Source organism: Nyctereutes procyonoides, unplaced genomic scaffold, assembly GCF_905146905.1.
Source record: "Nyctereutes procyonoides isolate TBG_1078 unplaced genomic scaffold, NYPRO_anot_genome, whole genome shotgun sequence".
Taxonomy (NCBI): domain Eukaryota; kingdom Metazoa; phylum Chordata; class Mammalia; order Carnivora; family Canidae; genus Nyctereutes; species Nyctereutes procyonoides.
Window position 1 is genome coordinate 16,648,449 of NW_026575137.1, and position 26,844 is coordinate 16,675,292.

General features: G+C 39.5%; 1 protein-coding gene and 1 pseudogene across 1 annotated transcript in view; one reads left to right on the forward strand and one right to left on the reverse strand.

Annotated features, from left to right (window-relative positions):
- The window catches only part of RRM2B (ribonucleotide reductase regulatory TP53 inducible subunit M2B), a 42,599-nt gene extending 20,338 nt beyond the window's left edge, over window positions 1–22,261 (reverse strand). The window contains exons 1-6 of the mRNA XM_055303470.1: window positions 22,124–22,261; window positions 14,301–14,456; window positions 10,852–10,968; window positions 9,973–10,106; window positions 9,177–9,271; window positions 1,874–2,007 (exon numbers count right to left, since the gene is read on the reverse strand). Coding sequence (XP_055159445.1) covers window positions 1,874–2,007; window positions 9,177–9,271; window positions 9,973–10,106; window positions 10,852–10,968; window positions 14,301–14,456; window positions 22,124–22,171 — 684 coding nt within the window. The 5' untranslated portion in view covers window positions 22,172–22,261. The remainder of the gene's footprint in view (window positions 1–1,873; window positions 2,008–9,176; window positions 9,272–9,972; window positions 10,107–10,851; window positions 10,969–14,300; window positions 14,457–22,123) is intronic.
- On the forward strand, window positions 5,078–5,453 carry LOC129495765 (non-histone chromosomal protein HMG-17-like; annotated as a pseudogene).
- Window positions 22,262–26,844: the final 4,583 nt, after the last annotated feature.

The window sequence follows — 26,844 nt, forward strand, 5'->3', positions numbered from 1 at the left end:
ATGCACTGGGATATATATATATATATATATATACCAACAGAAATAGAGACAAAAGACAAGAATGGGTAAATACAGAAAAAAATACAAATGACTAATGTCATTATGAAAAAAAAGTTCAATCTAAGTAGTAATCAAATAAATGCAAATAAAACCAATAATGAGAAAGCATTATCCCTATCAAATTTGGCAAATATTTAAAACGTAAACCCAAATTTTGGTGAGGTTAGGTAAGAAAAGACATGTTCATATGTTGCTGAGGGGAGCTTTCTATAAAATTTCTGGGAAGAAATCTGGAAATTAGTATGGATGACCTTCAAAATGTTCATACCTTATAATGTGTGATTCTACTTCTAGGCAATCTAGCTTAGGAAAATAATGTGAAATTGGGATAAAGCTTATACACAAAAGACATTCATTTGCATTATAGCAAATAACCTAGAAACAGCTTAAATTTACAATTATAGTATAGTCAAATAAGGGATATACTGATTTATTATAATGTTGTACCTAATAAAACTTTAAAAAAAAAACTTCCCCCAGAAATGCTTAATTTCACAGAAAAATGCTCACAATGTCTGCTACAGAAAAATCTCAGCTCATAAAAATATGAAAAAAGCAGAATATTTCAAATTACAAAATCATGATGTTCACATATATCTATATAGGTTTAAATGTAAAAAACTGTCTAATAAGAAATACAATGAAATACTAAAAGTGGTTATCTCTGTTAAGATTGAGTAATTTTATTCTCTTAATTCCCTGTAATCATCACATATGACATTTATGATAAAAATATTAGAAATTGAACAACATGAAGCAACATATTATACAAAGCATTTTATGGCACTTAAAAAGCATTTTCATACATACGGGTTCATTTTATTTTAACAAAACACTATCGAGGTATATAGTTGAAGAAACTGAGGCTCGGAGAAGTTAGTAACTTGACAAGGTCACTTAGAAATAAGCTGGGGGGCCAGGATTAGTGTAGGCAATAAACGTGAACTAAAGGCTGTGATGGGCTAACCCCTGAGAACAGGAAGACAAATAAGACAAGATGTCCACACACAGGGAGCCTAGAGTCCAGCAGAGGAGAGAGGCAAGAAGTGCAGCACACATTACAGACTCTAAGAAAGGGACAGGTTCTGGTTTCAAAGGGATACATAAAGGAAAGAGTGGTTCATTTTACCCCACTGAGTCAGTGAAGTTTTGAGTTGCCACTTGTGAGAAGGTAATCAACAGGAAAAAAATGGCAGGAATATGGAAAGGGTATCACAGGCAAAGGGAGACAAGATTTAGTTTCTGGCTGGATATGGCTGAGAAAGAAAAAAAAAAGTGATCTAAAATGACTCCCAGATTTCAAATTTGGATTGGATAGAAGGTAGCATCTCAATGAGACAGGGAAAACAGAAGAATGAATCTGGGGAGAAAGATCGTAAGTTTGATTTCTGAAATAACACGTTTGAAATTTCTGTGGAGCCTTCTACGAGAAACTAACATGTACTTGAACACATGGGTTTGGAGCTCAGGAAAGAATATCTGTGCTCAAGTCTGGGTTGTTTACGAGCATCTAAATGGTAGCTGATCCCATGGAAACAGATAAGATCAGCCAGGTGGTCATGTAGAGTGAAGGACAGAGGCTAAGGTGGGGACCTGGGATTTAATGATATATAAGGATGAGCAGGGGAGACAGGAGGAACAGTAAGAGGCAGGGGAAAAATACAATGTCCTAAAAACCAAGGAAGAAATTACTTCCTATTTTCTTTTAATTGCCAGGATATTTGTGGGCCATCATCAGCATTTTGCAGAAAGAAAAATAAATGAACACCAAATATGAATACAAATATCACTAGAAGAGTATTTCATTCCTTACTTCATCTCTGCTGATGAGTTCATTGGAAAAAGTGAGTCCAGGCATGAGACCTCTTTTCTTTAGCCAGAATATAGCAGCAAAAGATCCAGAGAAGAAAATCCCTTCTACAGCAGCAAAAGCCACGACTCTTTCCCCTGGGAGAAATAAAATAGTTTTATTTTCTGAAATAAAACATCTCGTAGACATTTTCAAGCTTCCATATAAAAAATACATATTTTTACATATATTTATACCAATATCACAACTATTTTGCCAAGAAACAAAATCAATAAATTAGTGCCATGGCCAAGGGTCTTCAGAGGAGGAAATATGCTACCTCTACCTACTACAACAGAAAAGTATGTAGGTATGTCTACTTCAAATCTTATGTCAGACATTGGACTCCTATAGGTCTTGGTATCTGGACAAAGGAGATCTTTCCCTACTCAAAGGAAAGAGGTGATTTATCTGTGCACCACATGTGCCTATGAGTATAGTATATGCATATAAGTGTGTGCATGTATTGGGTAGAGTAGAAGATAAGTTTTTAGGACAAATGTCTCCTTCTTTATGGTTAAGGGAGGGGAGGTGGCTGAGGTTTTTATTTTTAGAAACCTAAGATATCTGACAGATTAGTAGTAAACATTTCACAAAACATTGTCATGCATTGCAATTTAAAAAAAGATGTAAGTCCAGCTAAGATAATAAGTATATCTATTGGATAAAATATCCCAGCACATAAGCAAAAATACTATCTCCTGCTAAATTTCAGGCCCAATTTCAGAGACTACTCACTGTTAGGCAAGGACTGTGCAGAAGTCCATCTCCTCAAAGGTATATAATGGAACTATATCTGTAATACTGTCTCTAGGGGTTAATTATAAGTCTAACCCAAACAAATGTCACCACATTGCATATGCTCAGGAGAAGAATTTATATATGTTTCTGTCTAGGGAGAAAGGTTTGGTTTATAAGACTGTGAGGATAAAGGCAATGGAGTGCTTAAATGACAGGTCTGTTTCATCAATAACATCATAGCTTGTATCCCAGTACTGTCACACCAAACACAGAGTAGGTGCTTGATAAATGTGTACTGAACTGAATCAGTGGAAAATATCTAAGCACCAGATGACAAACATTACTATTCATTCTATGAAAGCTGCTAAAATCTGATCCAGAATACTCAAAACTTTCAGAACAAAGGTAATTATAATATTTAAACTTCAAAAAGAAAGATGACTTAAATATTTCTGGCAGTCTGTAAATAGTGCTCTGGTTTGTCCTCATTCTTTTCTCTGATTATCTTAAATAAATCAAATCAGATTATATCAAATATTTGCCTATTAGAAGCCCAAAAGGTCAGAAAAACTTCTATAGCATTTCATTTTTACAGATACAATTTTAAGTCATTTTGAAAAAAAAATAACAGAAGAAAGGTAAATTAAATAAGTACTTACTGAGTATTGACTGTGTAGAAGGAATTAAGACTCTTTAGTGTACTAAATACAAAATATAATAATAATCACTATGGTCTGCTGAGTCTTAAAAACACCTCTTTAGGAGCACCTGGGTGGCAGTCAGTTGGGTGTCTGCCTTCGGCTCAGGTCATGACCCTGTAGTCACAGGATCAAGTCCCGCATCGGGCTCCCTACTCAACAGGGCGTCTGCTTCTTCCTCTGTCCCTCACCCCACTTGTACTCTCTCTCTTTCTCAAGTAAATAAATAAAATCTTTTTTAAAAAATATTTTTTAGGGATCCCTGGGTGGCGCAGCGGTTTGGCGCCTGCCTTTGGCCCAGGGCGCGATCCTGGAGACCCGGGATCGAATCCCACATCGGGCTCCCGGTGCATGGAGCCTGCTTCTCCCTCTGCTTGTGTCTCTGCCTCTCTCTATCTGTGTGACTGTCATAAATAAATAAAAATTAAAAAAAAATTTTTTTAGACTAGCTATATTTTTAAGATGAGGATTCCTTATTTTAACATATAGATTGTATTTTCATCTTGCTATTAGTAAGATAATAGTTACAATTGATGCATTCTCCATTGTCACATAAATGTAAGAGAACTAGACTATAACACAAACATTGTGAATAAGAGGAAATTTTTATTTTAACTATTCTATGCATTCATGTAAATGCTATAGAATGAAAATCAGGACAAAAATCATTATAGAAGGCAATTATTTTTGGAAAGAATTAAAGGATTAAGAGAGGTAAACTTTACAAATTTCAGGAGTAGATGTAAATTTAAAAGACTTCTTAAAAGACTTCCAAAATATTTCTTCTAAAAGCTTTAATGAATGTGAAGGCCTCATCATTTTAGAGATGAGAAAGTACGATACAGTTTTTTTTTAAGAGGTAACTTTATTTCTGCCATATTTCCTTTAACTTTTCATTTCAATAATTTCACTCAGAATGTATAGTTCTTTGTTCTGTGGGTCCTACATAATGAAAGATTCTTGTGATGTACAAATTTATGTCTCCAGCAGATGCCCCACTGAGTACAGAGCCTAAGGTGGGGCTCGATCTCACAACCTTGAGATCATGACCTGAGTCGAAACCAACAGTCTGATGCTTAACTGACTGAGCCACCCAGCTCCCCCCAAAGCCTATTCTTTAAAATGATACTCTCAATTATTTGTTCTCAGGGTCTTGTACAAAATATGTGAAATTCTAGCTTTTTTTTTTTTTTTTTGTATGTACAGTTGACCCCCTGAGTTAAGAGTGCTAAGTCCGGGATCCCTGGGTGGCGCAGTGGTTTGGCGCCTGCCTTTGGCCCAGGGCGCGATCCTGGAGACCCGGGATGGAATCCCATGTCCGGCTCCCGGTGCATGGAGCCTGCTTCTCCCTCTGCCTGTGTCTCTGCCTCTCTCTCTCTCTCACTGTGTGCCTATCATAAATAAAAAATAAAAAAAAAAAAGAGTGCTAAGTCCTTGTGTAGTTATAATTTTTGACTCCCCCAAAACTTAGCTATAATAGCCTGCTGTTGACTGGAAGCCTTATAGATAACAGCCAACACCTATTTTTTTTTTGTGTTATATGCATTATATACTGTATTCTCACAATAAAGCTACAGAAATTTTTATTAAGAAAATCATAAGAGATAAAAACTTTATAAATCCCCCGGAGCCCAAGCGGTGTGAAGAAGAGGCAAGAACGACCCCAGGACGGGCCAAAGCCTGTGTGCCGCTGCATCCCCGCGTCCAGCGCTTACATTCCACTGCCGTCGCCACCATGCCCAAGAGAAAGGCTGAAGGGGATGCTAAAGGAGATAAAGCCAAGGTGAAGGATGAGCCACAGAGAAGATCTGCAAGGTTATCTGCTAAACCTGCTCCTCCAAAGCCAGATCCCAAGCCTAAAAAAGGCCCCTGTAAAGAAGGGAGAGAAAGTACCCAAAGCTAAAAGGGGAAGGCTGATTCTGGCAAGGATGGAAATAACCCTGCAGAAAATGGAGATGCCAAAACAGATCAGGCAGAAAAAGCTGAAGGTGCTGGAGATGCCAAGTGAAGTGTGTGCATTTTTGATAACTGTGTACTTCTGGTGACTGTACAGTTTGAAATACTATTTTTTATCAAGTTTTATAAAAATGCAGAATTTTGTTTTAAAAAAAGAAAATCATAAGAAAAAAGAGAAAATACATTTACAGTACTGTACTATATTTATCGACAAAATCTGCATATAAGTGGACCCACATAAGTCAAACCCACGTTGTTCAAGAGTCAACTGTAATGGGAAATGTTTATTCTTTTTTTTTTTCCCAAAAGTTTACCCATTAGCCTATTTGTTTTTCTGATCACTGACATTTGTCCAAGTAAGCTATACAGACCTTTTTCTTTTAACCTTTTGACTGCTTTCACTCATTTCTCCTGACCCCTATGCTCCACTTCTTACAATCACCAATCTATTGTATCTATGAGCTTAGATTTTAGTTTTTAGTTTTTTTTTGTTCTTAGTTTTCACATATAAGAGAGATCATATAGTATTTGTCTTTCCCTGTCTGACTTATGGCACTTAGCATGATACCCTCTAGCTCCATCCATGTTGTTGCAAATGGTGAGATTTCACTTTTTTTATGACTAAATAATATGCCATTATTATACCCCCCCACACTACATTTTCTTTATCCATTCATCCATTGATGGGAACTCAGGTTATTTCCTTATCTTGGCTATTATAAATAATGCTGCAATGAACATGGGGGTGCATATATCTTTTTGAGTTCATGTTTTAATTTTCTTCAGATAAATACCCAGAAGTTTTATGGTTTTGGGCCATACATTCAAATCTTTAATCTGTTTTGAGTTAATTTTTGTGTGTGGTGTAAGAAAGCAATTCAGTCTCATTCTTTTGCTTGCAGTTGTCCATTTTTCTCAATACTATTTATTGAGAGGACTGTGTTTTCCCCATTGTATATTGTTGGCTCCTTTGTCATAAATTAATTGAACATATATGCATGGGTTTACTTATGGGCTGTCTATTCTGTTCCATTGATCTGTTTTTTATACCAATACAATAATGGTTTGATTATAATATCTTTGTAAGATAGTTTGAAATCGGGGAGCATTATGCCTCCAGCTTTATTCTTTCTCAAGATGTTTGCCTATTTGGGATTTTTTTGTGGTTCCATATAAATTTTAGTATTATTTGTTCTACTTTCTTGAAAAATGCCATTGGAATTTTGATAGGGATTGCATTTAATCTGTAGATTGTTTTTGGTATAATGGATATTTTATTTTAGCAATATTGATTCTTTCAATCTGTGAGCATGGAATATCTTTCCATTTATTTGTGTCTTTAATTTCTTTTACTAATATCTTAGAGTTTTCAATATACAGGTCTTTCATCTCCTTGGTTAAACTTATTCCTAAATATTTTATTCTTGTTGATGCAACTGTAAATGGGATTGTTTAAATTCTCTGATAGCTCATTATTATCATATAGAAACAAGATATTTCTGTATACTAATTTTGTATCTTGCAACTTCACTGAACCTGTTTATTAGTTCTCATAGTTTTTTTAATGGAGTCTTTAGGATTTTCTATATATAGCACGTCATCTGCAAATAGTGAGTTTTACTTATTCCTTTCCTATTTGGATGCCTTTTTTTTTTCTTGCCTAATTGCTCTAGCTAGGACTTCTAATACTATGTTGAATAAAAATGGCAAGAGTGGGCATCCTTGTCTTGCTCCTGATCTTGAGGAAAGGCTTTCAGCTCTTCACAGTTGAGTATGTTAGCTGTGAGTTTGTCGTACATGGCCTTTATCATGCTGAGGTATTTTTCCTCCATATCTGCTTTCTTGGGTTTTTATGATAAATGGATATTGAATTCTGTTCAATGTTTTTTTTCTGCATCTGCAGCATGGGTTTGCTTGAGAGCAAGCAATATGGAGAATTTACCTAGAGCCCTGCTGTTGTCACATGGTGACTGCCATCCTCCTCAATTTTCTCTCTAGGTTACTTTATCTTTTTTAAAAAAGATTTATTTATTGGGGATCCCTGGGTGGCGCAGCGGTTTGGCGCCTGCCTTTGGCCCAGGACGCGATCCTGGAGACCCAGGATCGAATCCCACGTCGGGCTCCCGGTGCATGGAGCCTGCTTCTCCCTCTGCCTGTGTCTCTGCCTCTCTCTTTGTGTCTCTGTCTCATGAATAAATAAATAAATCTTTTATTTTTTTATTTTTTAATTTTTTTTATTTATGATAATCACAGAGAGAGAGAGAGAGAGAGGCAGAGACACAGGCAGAGGGAGAAGCAGGCTCCTCACAGGGAGCCAGATGTGGGACTTGAACCCCGATCCTGGGATCATGCCCCGAGCTGAAGGCAGACGCTCAACCCCTGAGCCACCCAGGCATCCCTCTAGGTTACTTTCTTTGGCAGTTATGAAATACATGCTTGCTGTGAGCCTGTGTTCATCATTTTCCATTGGTATCTATCTATATACTCTTTTCAATATGTATTGAACACCTTGATGTTTCTCTCCTTTTGTCTTTAAAGCCAGCCAGTGTTTCTCAAACCATTTGTGAGAAAATCAGCTGGGTATAAAATGTTGATTCCTCAGTCCTCCCCAGGCCTTCTAAATCTCTCTCTCTGGTGAGGACCAGGATTCTGCAGGGTTTTTCTTCAAACTCTCAGATAATTTTTATGCACATTGAGAATGATCACTTTTCTCATTCTTCAAATGAACTGAAGGCATTGAAAACACATCTGTTTCTTCCCTAATATGTAACAGGCTTCCCCCATACCTTACTGTGCATCATTGGTTCTCAGTGTGTTTCTGTAAATCCACAGACTGAGGAGGTGTGTGGAGTCAAAACTATTTTTATAACAATGCTAAGGCATTATTATTTTTTTAACCACAATTCTCACATGAGTGTACAGTTGTGATTTCCAGATACTACATGACATATCCACAATAATCTGAGGAGCCTGGTAAAATAGTCTTCCCTTTTCTAACTACACATCTGATTAAGACTGGATTTTCTTCATAACTATATGATAAACTACATCAATATTCTGCAACAATTGAATGTGGAAGGAGATTCAATCCAGTTGTCTTCTATTAAGTCAGACATTTAAAAGGTTTGCAAAATTTGGGGGAGGAGGGAAATAGTTTTTTTTTCATAAATACATGCTATTAATAAAATATAATGGGTTATTACTGCTATTTTAAAATGCATTCATAAATATTTTAACTTTCCTGGTTTTAATTTATAATATGGAAATAATCAGTAAACCACACCAACAGGAGAATCCTCAATAAGTTTTAAGAGTACAAAGAAGTCCTGAGACCAAAAATTTTGAGACTTGCTTCCTCCATAATGAATAAAACCAGAAAGTAAAGACAACTAATTATGAAATAGATAAGAATGAGAGGTACTTAGAGCTAGATAAATGGATATCTGAATATTTTAAATTAAATATTTATTGAGCAAGTAATATGTATAGTTTTCCAGAAACTACATATTTGTTCCCTGAAAAAAATATGATTTTGACTTGCTTTAACTCTCTTAAATATTTATGAAAGCAGAGACAAATTGTGATTGCTACAATATTTTTGTCAGATTCTATATGACTTCTCTTTACCTCTACTTATGTACTAACACCTTAACCTTTCAACTTTCAACTTATTAAACAAAATAGGTAACAACTTTATATGATTTTATCACTGGTTCCTAAGCATTAGGAATAATGATTCTAAAAAGTGGATGCGGAGACCTTTGTATCCTTTTCTATTCTGGGACTCTGATTAGTACCTGATAGTCACACCACATAAAAAGTGTTATGTCAACTGAGGCAAGTTTGATCATTTTTAAATTACAGCTACTTACCAAAAGTAGATTTTCTATCTTCTATCCATCGTAAGGCCCAGTCTGCTTTTTTCTTAACATATGGCATTGTTTCAATTGCATTAAATAAAAATTCCCTGTAAAAACCAAAGGATTAATGGCAAAGTTAGTCATTTTTCTTAATTGGAATAAATTTTCATTAGTTTAATCATCAATAATAACTGCAACTCTATGATATGCTACCGGATCTGTCGTTTTTCTATATTTTGCATGCCCACAAAGTTAAGAAATGAAACTAAAATTCAAATTAGCGGTTTGGATCTGGTCTGACACAAAATTGACTAAAGTCAATATTCATATGTGGTTTCACTCATATGTGGAATATAGAAATAATGGAAGGGATTATAAGGAAAAGGAGAGAAAATGAGTGGGGGAAAAATTAGAGCAGAAGACAAACCATGAGAGACTCCTAACTCTGGGAAACAAAGGGTTGCAGAAGCGGAGGTGGAGGGGGAGGTGGGGTAACTGGGTGATGGGCACCCATAAGGCCACTTGATGGGATGAGCACTGGGTGTTATACTATATGTTGGCAAGGTGAATTTAAGTAAAATATTTAAAGAAATAAAGTCAGTATTCAATTTCTAAACAGAATGTGCAGTTTTTAAAGCCATAATACCCAAAGATGAACTGGTTCTATACAAGTTTTTTAACCCAACACATTATTAAACAATAAAAAGCATTTGAATAATTTTTCCCTGACATTTGGTTTTGGAGTAAATTCTGCTCTTAACATAAGCAATAGCATAAGTCTCTGTAAATAAAATCCCAGTGGTAATACCTTTTCTTGGGATCTCTGATGTAAGTGTCTATTAGCAAACTGTACATCTCTGAGTGGACATTCTCGATGAGAATTTGAAAGCCATAGAAACAGCGAGCCTCTGGAACCTGTACCTCCTGACTAAAGCGCTCCACCTACAAAAATAAGGGAAACGTATCCAATTCTGTGGGCTCTAATTAAACACTGCAAATCAGAATCTGGACATCAGAATCATCACTTAAAAATTACCTGTCATGCCAAAAATAGGTTAGACAGAATTTATAGGTTACTTTAAGCAGTATTATCTATTAACCTTTTACAATAAATTAGTTGCCTAATGTATTCTCAAGCAATTAAATGAATTGACCTGATAGGTGGAGATACTTCCTATAAAGCCAAGTATTATAGAATGGCTATCAAAAATAATTACTTTGCATTGTAAAATTGACCTTAGGTCTTTATTTTCCCCAAAAGCAGACAGATTGATTGAAGCCCCTTCTATCTAATTCTCTTTAACAAGAAGGTAAGCCTCCTGGCCAACCATGATACAAGTTTAAAAATGGGGAGCCAGAATGCAGTGCCTTATTACAGAGCTCCAGAAGGGTTTTCAATGTGCAAGCTCTCTATTAAGAATACTACCTAAGGGTAAAAATTGAAATCATGTCTACGCATTTTAAGTAGTTTTGATTGGTACAATATGTTTGATTTCATGATATTTTGCTGGTCAAATGGGAGAAATCTATCCTTTTCTTTGACACTTCATCAGAAAAACACCTTTGAAAGTTAAACTCTATCTAGTTCATTTCTTAGAAGTCGTTTTTCAGGCTTAGTCTAATTGTCTTACTGCCATTATCACCATTTAGCTGCTGAATGAGAACAGAAATAAAACAAAAATCTTACCAAATTTTCATTCACAATTCCATCACTGGCTGCAAAAAAGGCTAATATGTGAGAGATAAAATACTTCTCATCTGATTTAAGCTTGTTCCAGTGAGGGAGATCCTTTGATAAGTCAACCTGAAATAAAAAGATTTTCAAAAATTTCAACTTGATGTTTAATTCTTCTTAAAGTGTTTGGAAAACTAACTTCTATCTCAATGTTGGGGAAGGCCATCTCATTAGCAGTAATGAAATGAAAAAGGAAGAAAAGGAAAAAAAAAGTTAACATAACTGTTATAGACTGAATGTTCATGTCCTCCCCCGCCCCCACACCCCATTCACATATTTGAAACTAATGCCCAGTGTGATGGTATTTGGAGGTGCAGTCTTTGGAAAGTTACTAGGTCATGAGGGTGGAGCCCTCATGAATGGGATTGGTGCCCTTATAAAAGAGCTGTCAGAGAGCTTCCTCATCCCTTCTGCCATGTGAGAATGCAAAGTATAAGCAGATATCTCTGAACCAGGAACTGGGACCTCACCAGATACCAAACCTGTTAGAGACTTGATCTTGGAATTCCCAGCCTCTAGCAATGTGAGAAATAAAATTCTGTTGTTTGTAAACCATCCAGTCTAAGGTATTACTATAGCAACCCAAATTGACTAAGACTATTACAAAAGAACACAATACAATAAAAGTATTATGAAGGGCTCTATATTCTGGCTAATTGAGGCAGAATAAACTAGTGACTTTCAGCAGCCATTGCTTTACCATGGCATATAATTTACTGTAGTGTTAAATTAGCTACCCGTTAAGCAATAGTAGCTGCTATTGTACTGCCAGCTAATCTACTTTTATACCCAGAAAGTAGTATCTGGCATGTAACAACCTAGGTTATAAAGCAATTTACAGGTATGGCTTCCTCTGGAAATAGAAATATTTTTGAAAATGAAGGAGGGGGGGCCTCTGGGTGGTCAAGTCAGTTGGGCATCTGACTTCAGCTCTGGTCATAATCTCAGGGTGATAAGATCGAACCCCACATCAAGCTCCATGCTCAGTGGAAGGTCTGCTTGAGATTCTCCCTCTCCCGCTCCCTCTCCCTCTGTCCCTCCCCAACTCTGCTCTCTTGAATAAATAAATCAATCTTAAAAAAAAAAAAGTGTTGGCAATACAATGGAGTTGGGGGGTATACTTGTATATATCTTTTAAAACATGTAAACTAAATATCAGGTCCTATTCTCTTAAGAGCTCAATCAGGATTAACTGACAGACACCTTCCTAGTTTTTATATATTATACTCCTGATATGAAATTTTATACTATAATATACTCATTCTTAAATATTAAACTTACCTTGTCAACCATTCCACTTCAAAAAGGCTTATGAATTTCATTTATACTACATTGGTCATCTCCCATTCTTAAAATGTAAACGTTCCTACTCAGCTTTTTCTCCTCTAAATAAATTCTCAATTCTACTTTCTAAATATTGATTCCAAACTACTAGTTATTAGAATTGTCTGGCAGCTTTAAAAGAAAAACCCAAAATCCTAGACCTTTTTCTTCTGAATCAAGGTTTCTGATAATTGGTCATATTTAGGAATAAAGCTACACCACAGATAAAACAATGAAGTCTAAGGTTGACATAATTTGTTTAAAGGAAAAATACACGGAACTATATGTGTTTCATTTCCTTTTAAAATGTGTAAACAGGGATGCCTAGGTTGCTCAGAGGTTGAGCATCTGCCCTCAGCTCAGGGCGTGATCCCAGAGTCCTGGGATCAAGTCCCACATCAGGCTCTTTGCGTGTAGCCTGCTTCTCCCTCTGCCTGTGTCTCTGCCTCTCTCTCTCTCTCTCTCTCTCTCTGTCTCTCATGGATAAATAAATAAAATCTTTTTAAAAAATAAAATAAAATAATAAAATAAAATGTATAAACAAACAAAATATGTACCACCTTTGTATTTTAATTTTTTAAATCAGTGTTTCTTAGTTATAATACAACATATATTACATTTGCTAAAAGATGCAAGTACTTTACAAATGAATTTTAAGAAACCCAAGTATCACAAGTAGCTTTTTAACATGATGAATGAAAAAGCCACCTGTGTACTCCATTTATTCTGTTAACCATATCTAAAAAAACACATCCTAAAAACCACAGTTAAAAATAATCAGGTGTGCCAAGCAGTATGACCCAATTAGAAAATACTGAGTTTTTATTTTGTTTTGGATTTTTTGCTCTTTTTGTTAACTAAGTATAACAAAGATGTTACCAATATAACACAAGTGGATAAATGGGTAAAATTAGTGTAATCAAAGCTTCAAAAGTTGGTGTCTTCTGATTTCTACTGTAACTCTCCTTCATTCTGTGTGAAATAGCTTATATTTATTTAGTGCTTACTAAATGCCATGTGACATTCTAAACATCTCATTAATCTCATTCATGAGCTTCATCTCATTAATTCTATTCATGAGATTCATCTCAGTAATCCTTATAATAACCCAGTTAACCAGATATTATTAGCTCAATTTTCCAATGAGGATACACAGAGAGGTTAAGCAATTTTTCCAGTTTCATAGCTAGTAAGTGGTAGAGTCAGATTTTGTACCTAGGCATTCTGGCTCCAGAGTCTGCATTCTCAACAGTGTGTGCTTACGTGTATGAAAACAATCTTCTGAAAAATAGGGAGATCCAAATATAACTATCTAAATAGATCTATTCATTTATCTATTTATCTAGATAAGTGAACACATACACACAGAGAAAGATGAAGACAATGACTATGTGTTCAATTAGACTACAGAGCAACCACTTACATGACCAACTGTCTTTACCAAACCAGCAGGTATTTCCTCATTTATTGTGTCCAAATCATTGTCTAGATGGAAAATGCTGCCCTAACATACAGCATACCAGAACAGTCCCGGCTGCTGAGGCAGCAGTGCCAGACTGGATGTGACTGAGGACAGGGTAGCCTAGGAGGAGCTCTGGCTGGCAGCTTAGAAGAGAGTGCACTGCCTGAGCAGGCAAATTCTCTGCCACAGCTCTTTCTGCATAATCAGGTAAGTCATTGAAAAGCAGGGTCCCTAGGGCTTTCACTCTCATTTTTTGGCCATAGCACAATTTTATTTATTCTGCTGGCCATAAGTAAAAACTAATCTTATTTGGTCATAGGAAATCAAAAGGCTATTTAAAAATAGAAAATGTTCTAAAATACATTGGAAGTAAAAACCTGGCAGACTGAGAAGCCATTTTTGCAGCGGGAAACGTGTTTATAGACAACAGTCTACATATAAAACATTGGAGAACACTGTATTTAATTTCAGTAATTTCAGACACTATTGTATATAACTGATTTTATTCAGTTACATGTATCTTACAATATAAGTTAACATTTTTCAATGTCCCATGACAGAAGATATGAACACTCTACTATGGGGTGTGCCTGCTGGCAAAGGTGATGCCACTTACCTCTTCTGCAGTCCAGAAAGATGCCTGTGCCTGTTTATACATCTTCCAAATATCAGGGTATTGAATTGGAAAAATGACAAATCGGCGAGAACTCTTTCGTAGGAGTGGCTCTTCATCTGATTTCACTTCATTTTCATTGGTATCTGAAGATAACCTCTTTGAAAATAAAGTACAAACATCCATTTTGTGTAGACATGCCCTCGTTATTCGTATCTAAACACATACTGGGGGTAATTTGAGAGACAGCACAGGTTGAGGAGTCCATCTGCCTGGGTTGAATCCTTTACTATTATCTGGAACCTGGTTAATAGTGTTTGGTTAGTCGTGTAACCACAGAAAGTTGCTTCTCTGAGCTTTGGTTTGCCTTTATCAGTAAAATGACCCTTACTCTGTAGGTTAAACTTGATGATTAAAAGTGCTTTAAATGGAGCCTGGTGCATAATAAGCATGCAGCAAAATTGTCATTACTGCTATTTTAAGATAAGCACAAAACTAGATCCATAAATGTTATGGTGGGCAAATTTCTAAGTTTGTGCATAAAATGTCCCTTCAGTGCCTTTTTTCAGAGATCAGATGCTGGCATGAATAGGCTACTATTATAAACTTCTTTATTTATTTTTAAGAGATTTTTAAATTTATTAATTTAAGATAGCACCAGCAGGGGGAAGGATGAGAGGGAGAGGGAGATACAGACTTCCCACTGAGCAGGGTGCCTGACTCCAGGACCCCTGGGATCATGACTTAGGCCAAAGGCAGATGCTTAACCAACTGAGCCACCCAGGCACCCCTACTTTCCTATTTTAATTCTTTCTAATCTGAACTATTGTAAAACATACCTGAAAACTCCTTACCAACAATTTAGCAACCTTTGTTCATCTGAACTTTCCCATATACCAATCTGCTATTACTATTTATTTGTTAGCATTACTACGGATGGTCTCACTGTGGACTGGCTCAAAGCTTTGTAGAATCCAGTGAGAAGCACATACTTATATATACATGATTTGGAAATGATAGCATTCCAAAAGGGGACAGTGCCAGATATGTATGTATACATATATATATATCAGAAGTATCAGAAGAGTTATACCTTGCATGAGAATGAATATACACAAAGTATATACAATTAGGCTAAAAATGTATAAATCAAGATTATTGGCATATATTTAAAATCTGGACGCCTAACTCAAACTGACGGTGTCTCTCTCCAGTGTCAGGCCAATCACATTTCTTCATCCCTATCATCGCTTCCACCAACCACACCTCTCCAGAGCAAGTGTGCTAAGGCAAGGCAAGATGAGAAAAAGACTCAAAATCAAAATCAAAGCCTGAGGCTATACAGATCCAGGTAGGGCTTGCACACTGCACACATACTGTCATCATAGTAGAGAGACTGTCTTATTTTGTAACTACTTATTTGAAGGTGTAGGCCTCCCCAGATAAAGAACTTGAGCCCTGGAGAGTAGAAACTACTTTTTATTTATTATGGCATTCCCAAACATAACATCAATAAACGTTAGCTAAGTAAGTGAATGGGCGGCTAATTTCTCTTTATCCTGTGCTTGGGCTACTGGATACCTTTTGAATTTAACATATGACCACAATACATCAGTGAGATAACCATCAAATCAAGCCTTTGCTAAGTACTCCCATATCTCTCTTGTCCCCATCACCCTAAAGGCCTGGATTAAACACATAACTCACTGCATACCTCACATAGTACACAACTCACTGCAATTTAATTCCTTGTTATCCATTTAGAGTCCCCTCCAAACTATGCTTCTTGAGAGTAAAAGGTAACTTTACTTTTGTGGAATCCCTAGAACCTGACATATGAGCTGGCATGTAGTTGACATTCATTTCCCTAAATATTTGAGCAAATTTTTAAAATAGAAGCTGTCAAGTTTTTTGTTTGTGTTGCCTTTATATATTTTGTCCCTGGGGTACAAGGATACATTCAGAGCTGGAACTCCTTACCTTCACTGTATTTGCTATGTGAACCATCATAAGCAGTAACTCTTTGGTACCAAGCACCCTGGCCCTGAAGGGAGTTTTTAAATGCTGATTAAATAACTGATCAATGTCACTATCTATGGAAACTGCTGAAGACTAGCATCTTTCAGTTAGAATGAAAGTCATTTTTCTATGTAACATTCCTCCTGTTCCGTTCCGATAATATGTACGTTATTAAGAAGAAGTTGGATTAGGAGAGCATTATGCAAGAGTTTGCAATGTGAAGAGAGGAGGGCTGGTATAACCAACACAAACATCTGAACTGAGCTAAAGATGATATATTGCTTATTTTCATGATGTTTTTAAAAATCCACACACATTTTAATCAATGTCAAGAGGATCATACATCCCAAAGCTCTAGGATCTCTAGAATATCCTCTATGGACCTGAGCTAACAACTCATATTTTAGAAGAGAAAACAACGTGGAAAAAAAGACATGATGTCCTATGATATTTTTAAAGAATTGGAAGTAACCTTCTAAGTTTGGACTTTACCATATGTGGGGGACAATGGAAGAAGAAACCAGAAAGCAATCAGAGACTATCCAAATGTGTTCTAAAGAACTCTGCAGTCCCTCTAATGTCACAAATGCTAGATTAAGATCTCACTATGAAATGTGTTAAGCTGTTAAAATAGTGGTAAAAAAATAACAGATATATTCCAAAATACACAGAAAGAAAGCCACCAATCCATGAACTTGTGTTTCCAGGCTGCCATTTTTCTTTTTCTTTCTTTCTTTCTTTCTTTCTTTCTTTCTTTCTTTCTTTCTTTCTTTCTTTCTTTCTTTTTCTTTTTTTCTGGATGACCTCAGATAAAAGTTTCCTAGCCATCTCTGCTTAATTGAAGACTGCATAAGATTTAGAGAAAGGTAGTTAAAAAGAAAACAAAACAACAATAAACCCTGTAACCATATGTATATGTTTTTCAGAAGTGAACCAAGGGGCATCTAGGTGGCTCAGTCAGTTAAGCATCTGACTCTTGGTTTCAGCTTGAGTGATGATCTCAGGGTCATGAGATCAAGCCCCGCCTCAAGCTCTGTTGCTCAGCAGGGAGTCTGCTTAAAGATTTTCTCCTTCAGTCTCTCCCCCTCCCCACCACTCTCTCTATCAAATAAGTAAATAAATCTTTTTAAAAAAATCACTTATCTAGAAATGTGATCAGATTAGAAATTGCAGGGGGAGAGAACAATGAAAAGATCATTATCCTACCCAAATCTTGCCTGAACCAGGGTACCAGATGTAGAAACACAAAAGAAAGCTGCTTTAAGAGATATTCAGAAAAAGAGAGAGAGAGAGAGAGAGAGAGATTCAGAAGTAGAATTAATCATTCTTGCTAAAAAATTTGGATTTTGGAGAATGGAATAAAGAAGAGTTGAAGATGTCCTTGAGATGTCCAACAACTGGATGATCACAGCAAGAAGTAAAAGACACAAAGTGCTCATCATCTGGAGAATAACTGAATAAATCAGACAAAAACTCTTGCATCTCATGTTTAATAAAAGCTTAATTTGAATGAACTCCCCCACCAACCCCAGCTACAACAACAATAGTTACAAACACAATAGTCTTTAAAAGTTCAACTTGGTCAATAAAAAAACATAATTTGATCAGTTTGAAGATATCCAGTAGGCAGCTAAAAATATAACACTACAGCAGATGAATGGTGGCCATCCATCCCACTATTAGTCACCAAAGGGGTTATCCAGGGAGAAAATATAGAGAAACAGCACAGCTGAGTATGCAGCCGAGAAAATGCTGACAATTGAAAGGGCAGGTGGAAGAAGAGGAACCAGCTGTGATTAAAAGTGACTGAGGTGGATATAGGACAATCAAAAGCAAAAGCAGAAGTGATTTGATTTGGCTAAAGCCATTTCTGTCAACAGACAAAATAGAGAAGAATTCTGTAAAGAATCCACACTCTGGATATCAATCAGGGTAAGAGGTTAGGAATTAATTCTGTGGGCCAAAGATTTTCAAACATCTGGGGGACTGAGAGGCTCATACTCCAACTCTAACTACGTGCCCCTAACCCCCAGGTACTGGTATTCACTGTAGGGCTGTTTGAAAAGCATTCTTCTGGATAGTAATAGAGAGTTTCTGAATATAAATTATCATGTATAGGGGTGGCATCAGGAGGATTCATTGGCTATCTATCCAGGATGAGCTGGAAAAGGAAAAAAAAAAACAAAACATAGATTTTGGTAGCAACCATGGTATTGATCTCAGGGGTGCAAATGGTAGCCTGAATTTTTTTATTTAGTTTTTTTCAAGTTATTTAAATTCTAGTTAGTTAACATAAAGTACAATATTGGTTTCAGGAGTATAATTTAATGATTCATCACTTACAGCATCCAGTACTCATCACAAGTGTCCTCCTTGGTACTCATTATTGATTTAGCCCGCCCTCTGCCCACCTCCCCTCAATAACCCTGTTTGTTCTCTATAGTTAAGAGTCTCTCTTATGGTTTGCCTCCTCTTCATTTTCCCCCTTTCCTACATTCATCTGTTTTATTTCTTAAATTCCACATGAGTGAAATTCTATGGTATTTGTCATTCTCTGACTTATTTTGCTGAGCATGATGCTCTCTAGCTCCATTCACATCATTGCAAATGGCAAGATTTCATTCTTTCTGATGTCTGAGTAAAATTCCGTTATATGTATCGCCACATCTCCTTTATCCATTCATCAGTTGACAAATATTTGAACAAATTTCATAAATTGGCTGATTGATAATGCTCCTATAAACATCAGGGTGCGTATGTCCCTTCAAGTCAGTATTTTTTGTATCCTTTGGGTAAATACCTAGTAGTGCAATTGCTGGGTCATTGGGTAGTTCTATTTTTAATTTTTTGAGGAACCTCCATCTGTTTCCCAGAGTGGCTGTATCATTTTGCATCTCACCAACAGTATAAGAGGGTTCCCCTTTCTCTGCATCCTTCACAAACATGTTGTTTCCTGTGTTGTTAATTTTAACCATTCTGACAGGTGTGAGGTGGTATCTCATTGTAGTTTTGATTTGTATTTCCCTGATGATGAATAATGTTGAGTATCTTTTCATGTGTCTGTTGGGCATCTATGTCTTCTTTGGAAAGATGTCATGGCAGCCTGAATTAAGATGTGGTGGTTAGGGCAACCCGGGTGGCTCAGCGGTTTAGCGCTGCCTTCAGCTCAGGTTGCCATCGTGGAGACCCTGGATTGAGTCCCAGGTCAGGCTCCCTGCATGGAGCCTGCTTCTCCCTCTGCCTGTTTTTCTGTCTCTCTCGCACGCGCTCTGTGCCTCTCATGAATAAATAAATAAATAAATAAAATCTTAAAAAATAAAATAAAAATATTAAAGATGTGGTGGTTAGCATGAAAAAAGCTGCTTCACAGGGCTTTGCCAGCCTATGGAATTGGACGTTTTTGGTGGGAACTGAGACAGTCTCAAGAGTTTTTACTTGAGAGGAATGACATAGAGGCACTGGTTTAGTGAAGGATTAATTTAGCAATGGTAAAAAGAGTTAAACAGTGAGTAAGACTGGAGGTAAACAAGTCATTGTAGCTGCACAGTTATGAAATATAAGACCCTGAAATAAAGTTCAGAACACAGAAGCATTTCTTGGCAACATTCCACTGTGTCTTCCAGAACGGTGCCTCTAGTTCCTGTCTGCCTTAGTTTCTGGTCACTTCATCCCAAGAGGATATGCCAGAACAGATTCCCCAGCTAGTACTCACCATCCCCTGGTGTAGGCTGGCATGCTACAGCCCTCCTTCTCAATCCAGCCCCAATTCCACCATTTTCATTTGTTTACCTTGGCCTCTCTTCTCAGGTAAGAAGACTATTGGATATTGTTACAGTCATACACTATTTGTATTTGCCCAGGTGTCACTTTCATTGTCATTATCTATTCCCAACAGAATATTGGCCCACCAGCAAGAAATCAGTCTTAAGCCCAGCTCTGCTATTGAATCATGTGGTCCTGGGCATGTCAATTTATCTTTTCCGGCCTAAACTTTCTTATCTTGAAAATAGGGACTATCTAATCAATTAGATTAATGATGGTTAACTTTGAGAAATTGATGAAAGCTAAGGACCCCTTTCTCAGGAAATTCATAAACCTCCTCCAAGCTCATCTACGAACCCTTCAAAGAAGTGCTTCTTAAAAAGTGTGAATCAGTATCACCTGACGTCCTTGTTAAAATTGCTGTCCCAGACCCTCCCAAGAGATCTTGATTTACCTTGTCTGGAATGTAGGCCCAGTAATTTACATTTTTTACAGCTCCAGGTTGACTGTAATGCAGATGGCCTATGCTGAACCATCATATCTAGAGAAACAAAGTGCTTGAGGCATTCTTGCAACTAAAGTTAAAAACTTTTGGACCAGATGCTCACTATAATTCATTCTAGAGTTAAAATCTGCCTCTTTGTGGGCCTATGACATTGAGAAAGGGATAATAAGTAAAAGTCAACTTCCATAGGGCACCTGGGTGGCTCAGGGGCTGAGTGTCTGCCTTTGGCTCTGGTCGTGATCCTGGGGTCCTGGGATCAAGTCCTGCTATTGGGCTCCCACAGCGAGCCTGCATCTCTGCCTCTCTCTCTGTGTGTCTCTCATGAATAAATAAATAAAATCTTAAAAAAAAAAAAAGTTAACTTCCAGGTGTTAAGTCTGAACGGTGTTGGTGCCATTAGCACAAAAAGACAAGTCTGAAATGTCCTTTTCAAGTGAGGAAATTGGTACTCAGTTTGTTTCAAAAGGGGAAGAAAACAAGAGGGAAGAAAAAGTTTGAGGGATATTTACAACCTGTTAACTAGGCACTAAATGTCTAGAAAATCAAAATCAAATAATATAAAACCCCAAATCGGGACTCTACAACCTTCTTTAAAATAAATCTGGGGTTAAGTATGAGTCTCTGTAAGCTGCAACTGTTAAAACAAAGATATCACACACAGCCAACAGGTCCGAGATCAACACAAAAAAGTATTTCTCTTGTACACAAATGGTTTAGACGTATTCGCGAAGTAACAGGGTACGAAATTACAGAGCAACTATTTGAACTACCGTACAACAGTCGGGTACATGGACTCACTGTCATTATGTGCTTCTATTACAGACGCAGATAAACATGTTAACTTGGGTTTTTGGATGCAGCCACAATTTCCGTGGCGCTTTGCATAAAGCCTCTGCCTTAATCGTCTGAGGTAAGTATCACTTCCACTGTATAAATGAAGAAAGTGACACCCCAAAGAGTCACTGCTAGTTAAGTGGCCCAGTCTGAGCCAATGTGGCCTCCTAACCGGACGTTTTTCACCGTTGCGAGGACTTGCCGTCGCCTTCTGCTCCATCACCACTCCATCCACCTGTGTCGGTTTCCACAGGCTTCCAACTCCTTTTAATCATCTCAGAGATGGGATGCGTTTCTCCAGTAGGTCCCCCTGCCCCCATCCCTTGTCTGGGCTTCCCCAGGCAGGGCTCCAGACGCGCAAAGCCGCGAGGACGGCCCTGGGCCGACCAAGAGGGGGACGCGGGCGCGAGGTGCTCCTCCGCCCGGCCTGAAACCTCAGAGCGTCGCCCTTGGCTGGCCCCGGAGCAGACCGAGCGCGCAGAAGCCCGGCTCCCTCGTCACCCCTCCCCGGACACGGCCGCTCGGGCACGCACAACCACGGAACCAGGCTGCGGCGAGGGCTCGCGGCTGGGCCTGCACCGGGATGCCGACCACGACGCGTAAAATGCGCTGTTGCGGTCCTGCACCTCGCAGACCCCGCTGCAACCTGCGACCTAACGGCCAGGCGTGCCTATGGGGCGGGACAGGGAACCGCAGCAACCTTTACCTCATCTAGCTCGGGCCTGGCCGCTTCCGGCCTTTCCGGGTCCCCCATCGCGCAGACTCCGCCAGAGCCACGGGAGCTGAGGAACCGAGAGCCTCCGGCCACCTCCAACTCTGGCAGAGCCCAGGTGGCCCGCGGGTCCCCGAGTCCGCCCCGCCCCGCCCCCAGCGGCACAGACCCCTCCCACCCCCGCCGGCTCCGCTTTCTCGCCCCCGGATTGAGCAACTCCCCCGGCGCCGGCCTAGCCCCGCCCCCCGCGCCTTTGGGTACCGCCTGCTCCGGCCGGCCCCGCCTCCCGCCCCCCGCCCCCCGCCCCCCGCCTCCCGCCTTCGGCCTCCGCCCACCCCGCACCACCTTCGCGTGGACCCCGCTTCCCCGGCCCTAGGGCCCCGCCCACTCCGGGAGGCCCCGCCCCGCCCCCAGCCCCGCCTCCCGCCCCGCCCCTAGAAGAACTCGCCCGGAACCTGCGGGCCTCGCCTCCCGGCTCGCGGCTCTCGGCCCTCGGCCCCGCCCGGCGGGCGGGCTCCCGGCTCTCCTCCCTGCCGCGCGCGGTGCCCCAGCACGCCCGGCCTCCTCTCCGTGCCTCGGGGACGCGGTGCGTGGCGCTCCGTCGGCCTGCCCTGAGCCTGCCCTGAGCCTGCCCTGAGCCTGCCCTGAGCCTGCCCGGGGCGGCGAGCCCACACGCCGGAGGACGGCCGGAGAGCGCTCTCCGCGCCTGCAGCGGTGGTGGCGAGAGCCGCGCTGTTCGAAAACTAACGAGGACGAAAGGCGGCCTGTGTCGTATTTCAGCGACCGGAAGGAAGCGGTGGAGGGAAAAGTGGGAACGGAGTAGGTGGGGCTTCTGGTCGAGGAGGAGAGGCGGAAAGGACTAAATTCGGGAAAATTGTGGAGGCTCGGGGAGATGCTTTCCACAAACTAAAGCTCCTGGAAGTAGCTGCCGAGCTCGGGCGAAGGGGGCGCCAGCCGCTTCCTCTTCGGGACCCCCTGCGAGGCGGGTGCGGCAGCGCCGCTGCTCTCGGGTGAGGACCCGCCGCCTGAGGATACGTCACTGAGGGTCGTTGACTTGGAAGCAGCAGAGCCCCCCGCCCCCCGGTGTCGTGGCCGGAGGCGGTGCGCCCGTAGTCGCAATAGTGCAAATGGCTGCCGCCCACCTCCCGGGGGGACTGACGGGAAGATAACTCCAACCAAGGAGAGAAAAATGACTTTAGCGAGTAAAAGTGAGGTGAAGCATTCAGTCGTGTGAAGCGGAGGTGTTGCGAGAACCTCGTCCTGCCTCGTACAGCAAGCGCCTGTTCTGCGCGTGGCCTTGTGAAGTGTGGTAAAATAGGACAGAAAATGAACCTCAGAAAATGCCCCACGGCTCTTTGTAAAATCTGTCCTAGAATAGGGGATGACAGTTACCCTTTTCTTGCTTACTTATTTATAAGATTTTATTTATTTATTCATGACAGACACAGAGAGAGAGGCAGAGGGAGAGAAGCAGGCTCCCTGCGGGGAACCGGATGCGGGGCAGGACTCGATCCCGAACTGGAACTGGCATCACACCCGGAGCCAAAGGCAGTTGATGCTGTATCACTGAGGTACTCAGGCGTCCCCAGTTATCCCTGTCAAGGCAATTCCTAGGGGTCAGCTGCTGAGGAAAATGTTTTACATCTACTGACTTTAAGTAGTAGCCAAATTATGTGAGGAAGCGAATCTTAAAGAGGTTGGATAATTTATTGGCCACATAGTAGATAAACTAAGAGTAAGGATTATATCACTTAGAGTCATCAAACAGTATGTCTACCGTATGTCAGGCTTCGTATTGGCTATTGAAGAAACAAAAATGAATGCACATAGTGAAAAAGAACACGGACCCTGGAGTGGTGTCATGACGGGCATGGATTCTACTTGCCCTGTATTTTAGCTGTGCTACGCTGGACAAGTTACTTAGCCTCTGCGAGACTCCATTTCCTCACCTGTTGGATAAGAATAATCATGCCTTCCTATTAAGATCCGTTGTGTGGATTTAATCATATATTACTTGCAAAGCACTCACTGAGGCGGCAAATTGCAATGGTAGCTTCCAGGTACACTTGCGCTGCTAATCTGGCCATCCTAGATATCATGGAACAGAAAGGTTCAGATCAAGTTCAGTTACTTGAATTATACAGTTTACTAAGTTAAATTAAGACATAATGAAGAGGGATCCCTGGGTGGCGCAGCGGTTTGGCGCCTGCCTTTGGCCCAGGGCGCGATCCTGGAGACCCGGGATCGAATCCCACATCGGGCTCCCGGTGCATGGAGCCTGCTTCTCCCTCTGCCTGTGTCTCTGCCTCTCTCTCTCTCTCTCTCTCTCTCTGTGACTATCATAAATAAATAAATAAAAATTAAAAAAAAAAGACATAATGAAGAGGAGAGAGTTGGAGTAGTTACCAGTTACGATAGGGTATGGGGAGGAGAGGGGCTGAAAGGAAGGACCCTACAATCCAAATCTCAGTGTTACTCAGTGTTCATATAATCCTGCCCACGCTGAATCGCATTTCCTGACTGATGGTATAGTTATTAAGACCAGAGTTAAGGGGTGCCTGGGTGGTTTAGTCAGCTAAGTGTCTGACTTTGGCTCAGGTCATGAACTCAGGGTCCTGGGTTAGGGTCCCTCATAGGGCTTTGCACTCGGTGGGCAGTCCGCATGTCCCTCCCCGCCCCCAACTCATTCTCTCTCTCTCTCTCTCAAATCCTATAAAGAAAAAAAACAGTTAAGAATTAGCAAGGGATCTCAACAGACAGAAGGTAAAGCCAGCTTACTCTTTTGGAGATACAGGAGCAAGCAGACCTGCTCACAGGTGTAACATGTCCTATAATAACCTGCTGGGCAGTTATGTGTTTTATCTGTGTTTCCAGAGAAGAGCCTATGTGGGACCAAAATGGAAGTCACCAATTGGTGGCTGATTTAGGGATAACATAGTTGTCAGTCTGGAAATGACACGATCTTTACCTCATGAATATATTAGATCTCCTTATTCCTTCCAGCCATTTCTGTCTGTGAATGTGACATATCACATTCTGTGATATTCATAAATGAATATCCATTTATTTAATGGGTAAAAATGTCCATTATTTTTATCTATGTTCAACATAATTGTGTTCCATTTATTTTGTCTTTACCATGCCTCATAGGTTAGTAACTTATTATTTATACTTAACGTATCTTATGAATCTCCATAGGTCTTACAATCCAGTGGCTCTCACACTTAGTTTCTTTCAGTTTTTACAGCAGAATTGAATAATCTTAATATAGCAAAAACACATTACAGTGCTTTTAACAGTGCTTGGTGCATAGTAGGCCGTATGAATTAGTTTCCCTCTGAGATGTTTAAAGTTAATAGGGCAGATATAAAATGTGTAACTGAAAGATCTCTGGAAGCAAGAGGATTCTGCATCTTCATGTAGCCTCTGGGGCATATTTTCCAAGAATATCCACAATATTTTTGATCCCACATGCTGTTCCAGAAACTTGATACCCTTCCCATCAAAATGTGGAGTCTTGGGGCACCTGGGTGGCTCAGTATGTCAAGTGCCTTTGGCTTAGAACATGATCTCAGGGTCCTGGGTTCAAGCGCTTCACCTGGATCCCTGCTCAGCCTGAGTCTGCTTCTCCCTCTGCTCCCCCATCCCCACCCCCTGCTCCCTCATGTTCAGTCTCAAGTAAATATTAAAAAATAAATAAATAAAAAGAGGTGGAGTCTAATTCCTCTTCTGTGGTCTACATCTTGTATCTCTCAAAATCCACACATTGAAAACCTAATGTCCAAGATAATTGTTTCGGGAGCTAGGGCCTTTGAGAGGTGATCAATTAGGTCATGAGAGTTGAGCATTCACCAATGGAATTAGTGCCCTTAGATTTTGTGTGTGTGTGTTTTTGGTATTGAGTTATAGGAGTTCTTTATATATTTTGGGTATTAACCCATTAAAAAGGATATGATCACAATATTTTCTCTTATCCGGTAGGTTGCCTTTTCATTTCGTTGTTGGATTCTTTTGCTGTACAGAAGCTTTTTAGCTTGTTTATTTTGGGGTTTGTTACCTTTGCTTTTGGTATCAGATCCAGTAAAAAAAATCACTAAGACTGATGTTAAGGAGCTTACTGCTTATGTTTTCTTCTAGAGTCTTATGGTTTCGGTCCTTAATTTTTAATTTAATCAAATCTTAATCCATTTTGAGTTAATTTTTGTGTATGGTGTAACATGGCCAGTGTCATTCATTTGCATGTGGCTGTCCATGTAGCCCAACATCATTTATTGGAGTGACTGTCCTTTCCCCATTATACATTCTTGGATCTTTTGTTGTAAATTAATGGACCATACATGTATGGGTTTATTTCTGGGCTCTTCATTCTTTCCATTGATCTATATGTCTGTTTTAAGTGAATACCATACTGTTTTGATTATTACAGCTTTGTGATCTAGTTTGAAATCAGGGAGTTTGATGCCTCCAGTTTTGTTCTTTCTCAACATTGCCTTGGTTATTCAAGTTCTTTTGTAGTTCTATATAAATTTTAGGATTGTTTGTTCTATTTCTGTGAAATGTGCCATTGGAATTTTGATACAGATTGCATTGAATCTATAGGCTCCTTTGAGTAGTATGGACGTTTTAACAATATTCTTCCAATCCATCGGGGCAAAATATCTTTCCATTTATTTGTGTTTTCAATTTCTTTCATTAATATCCTAGAGTTTTCAGTT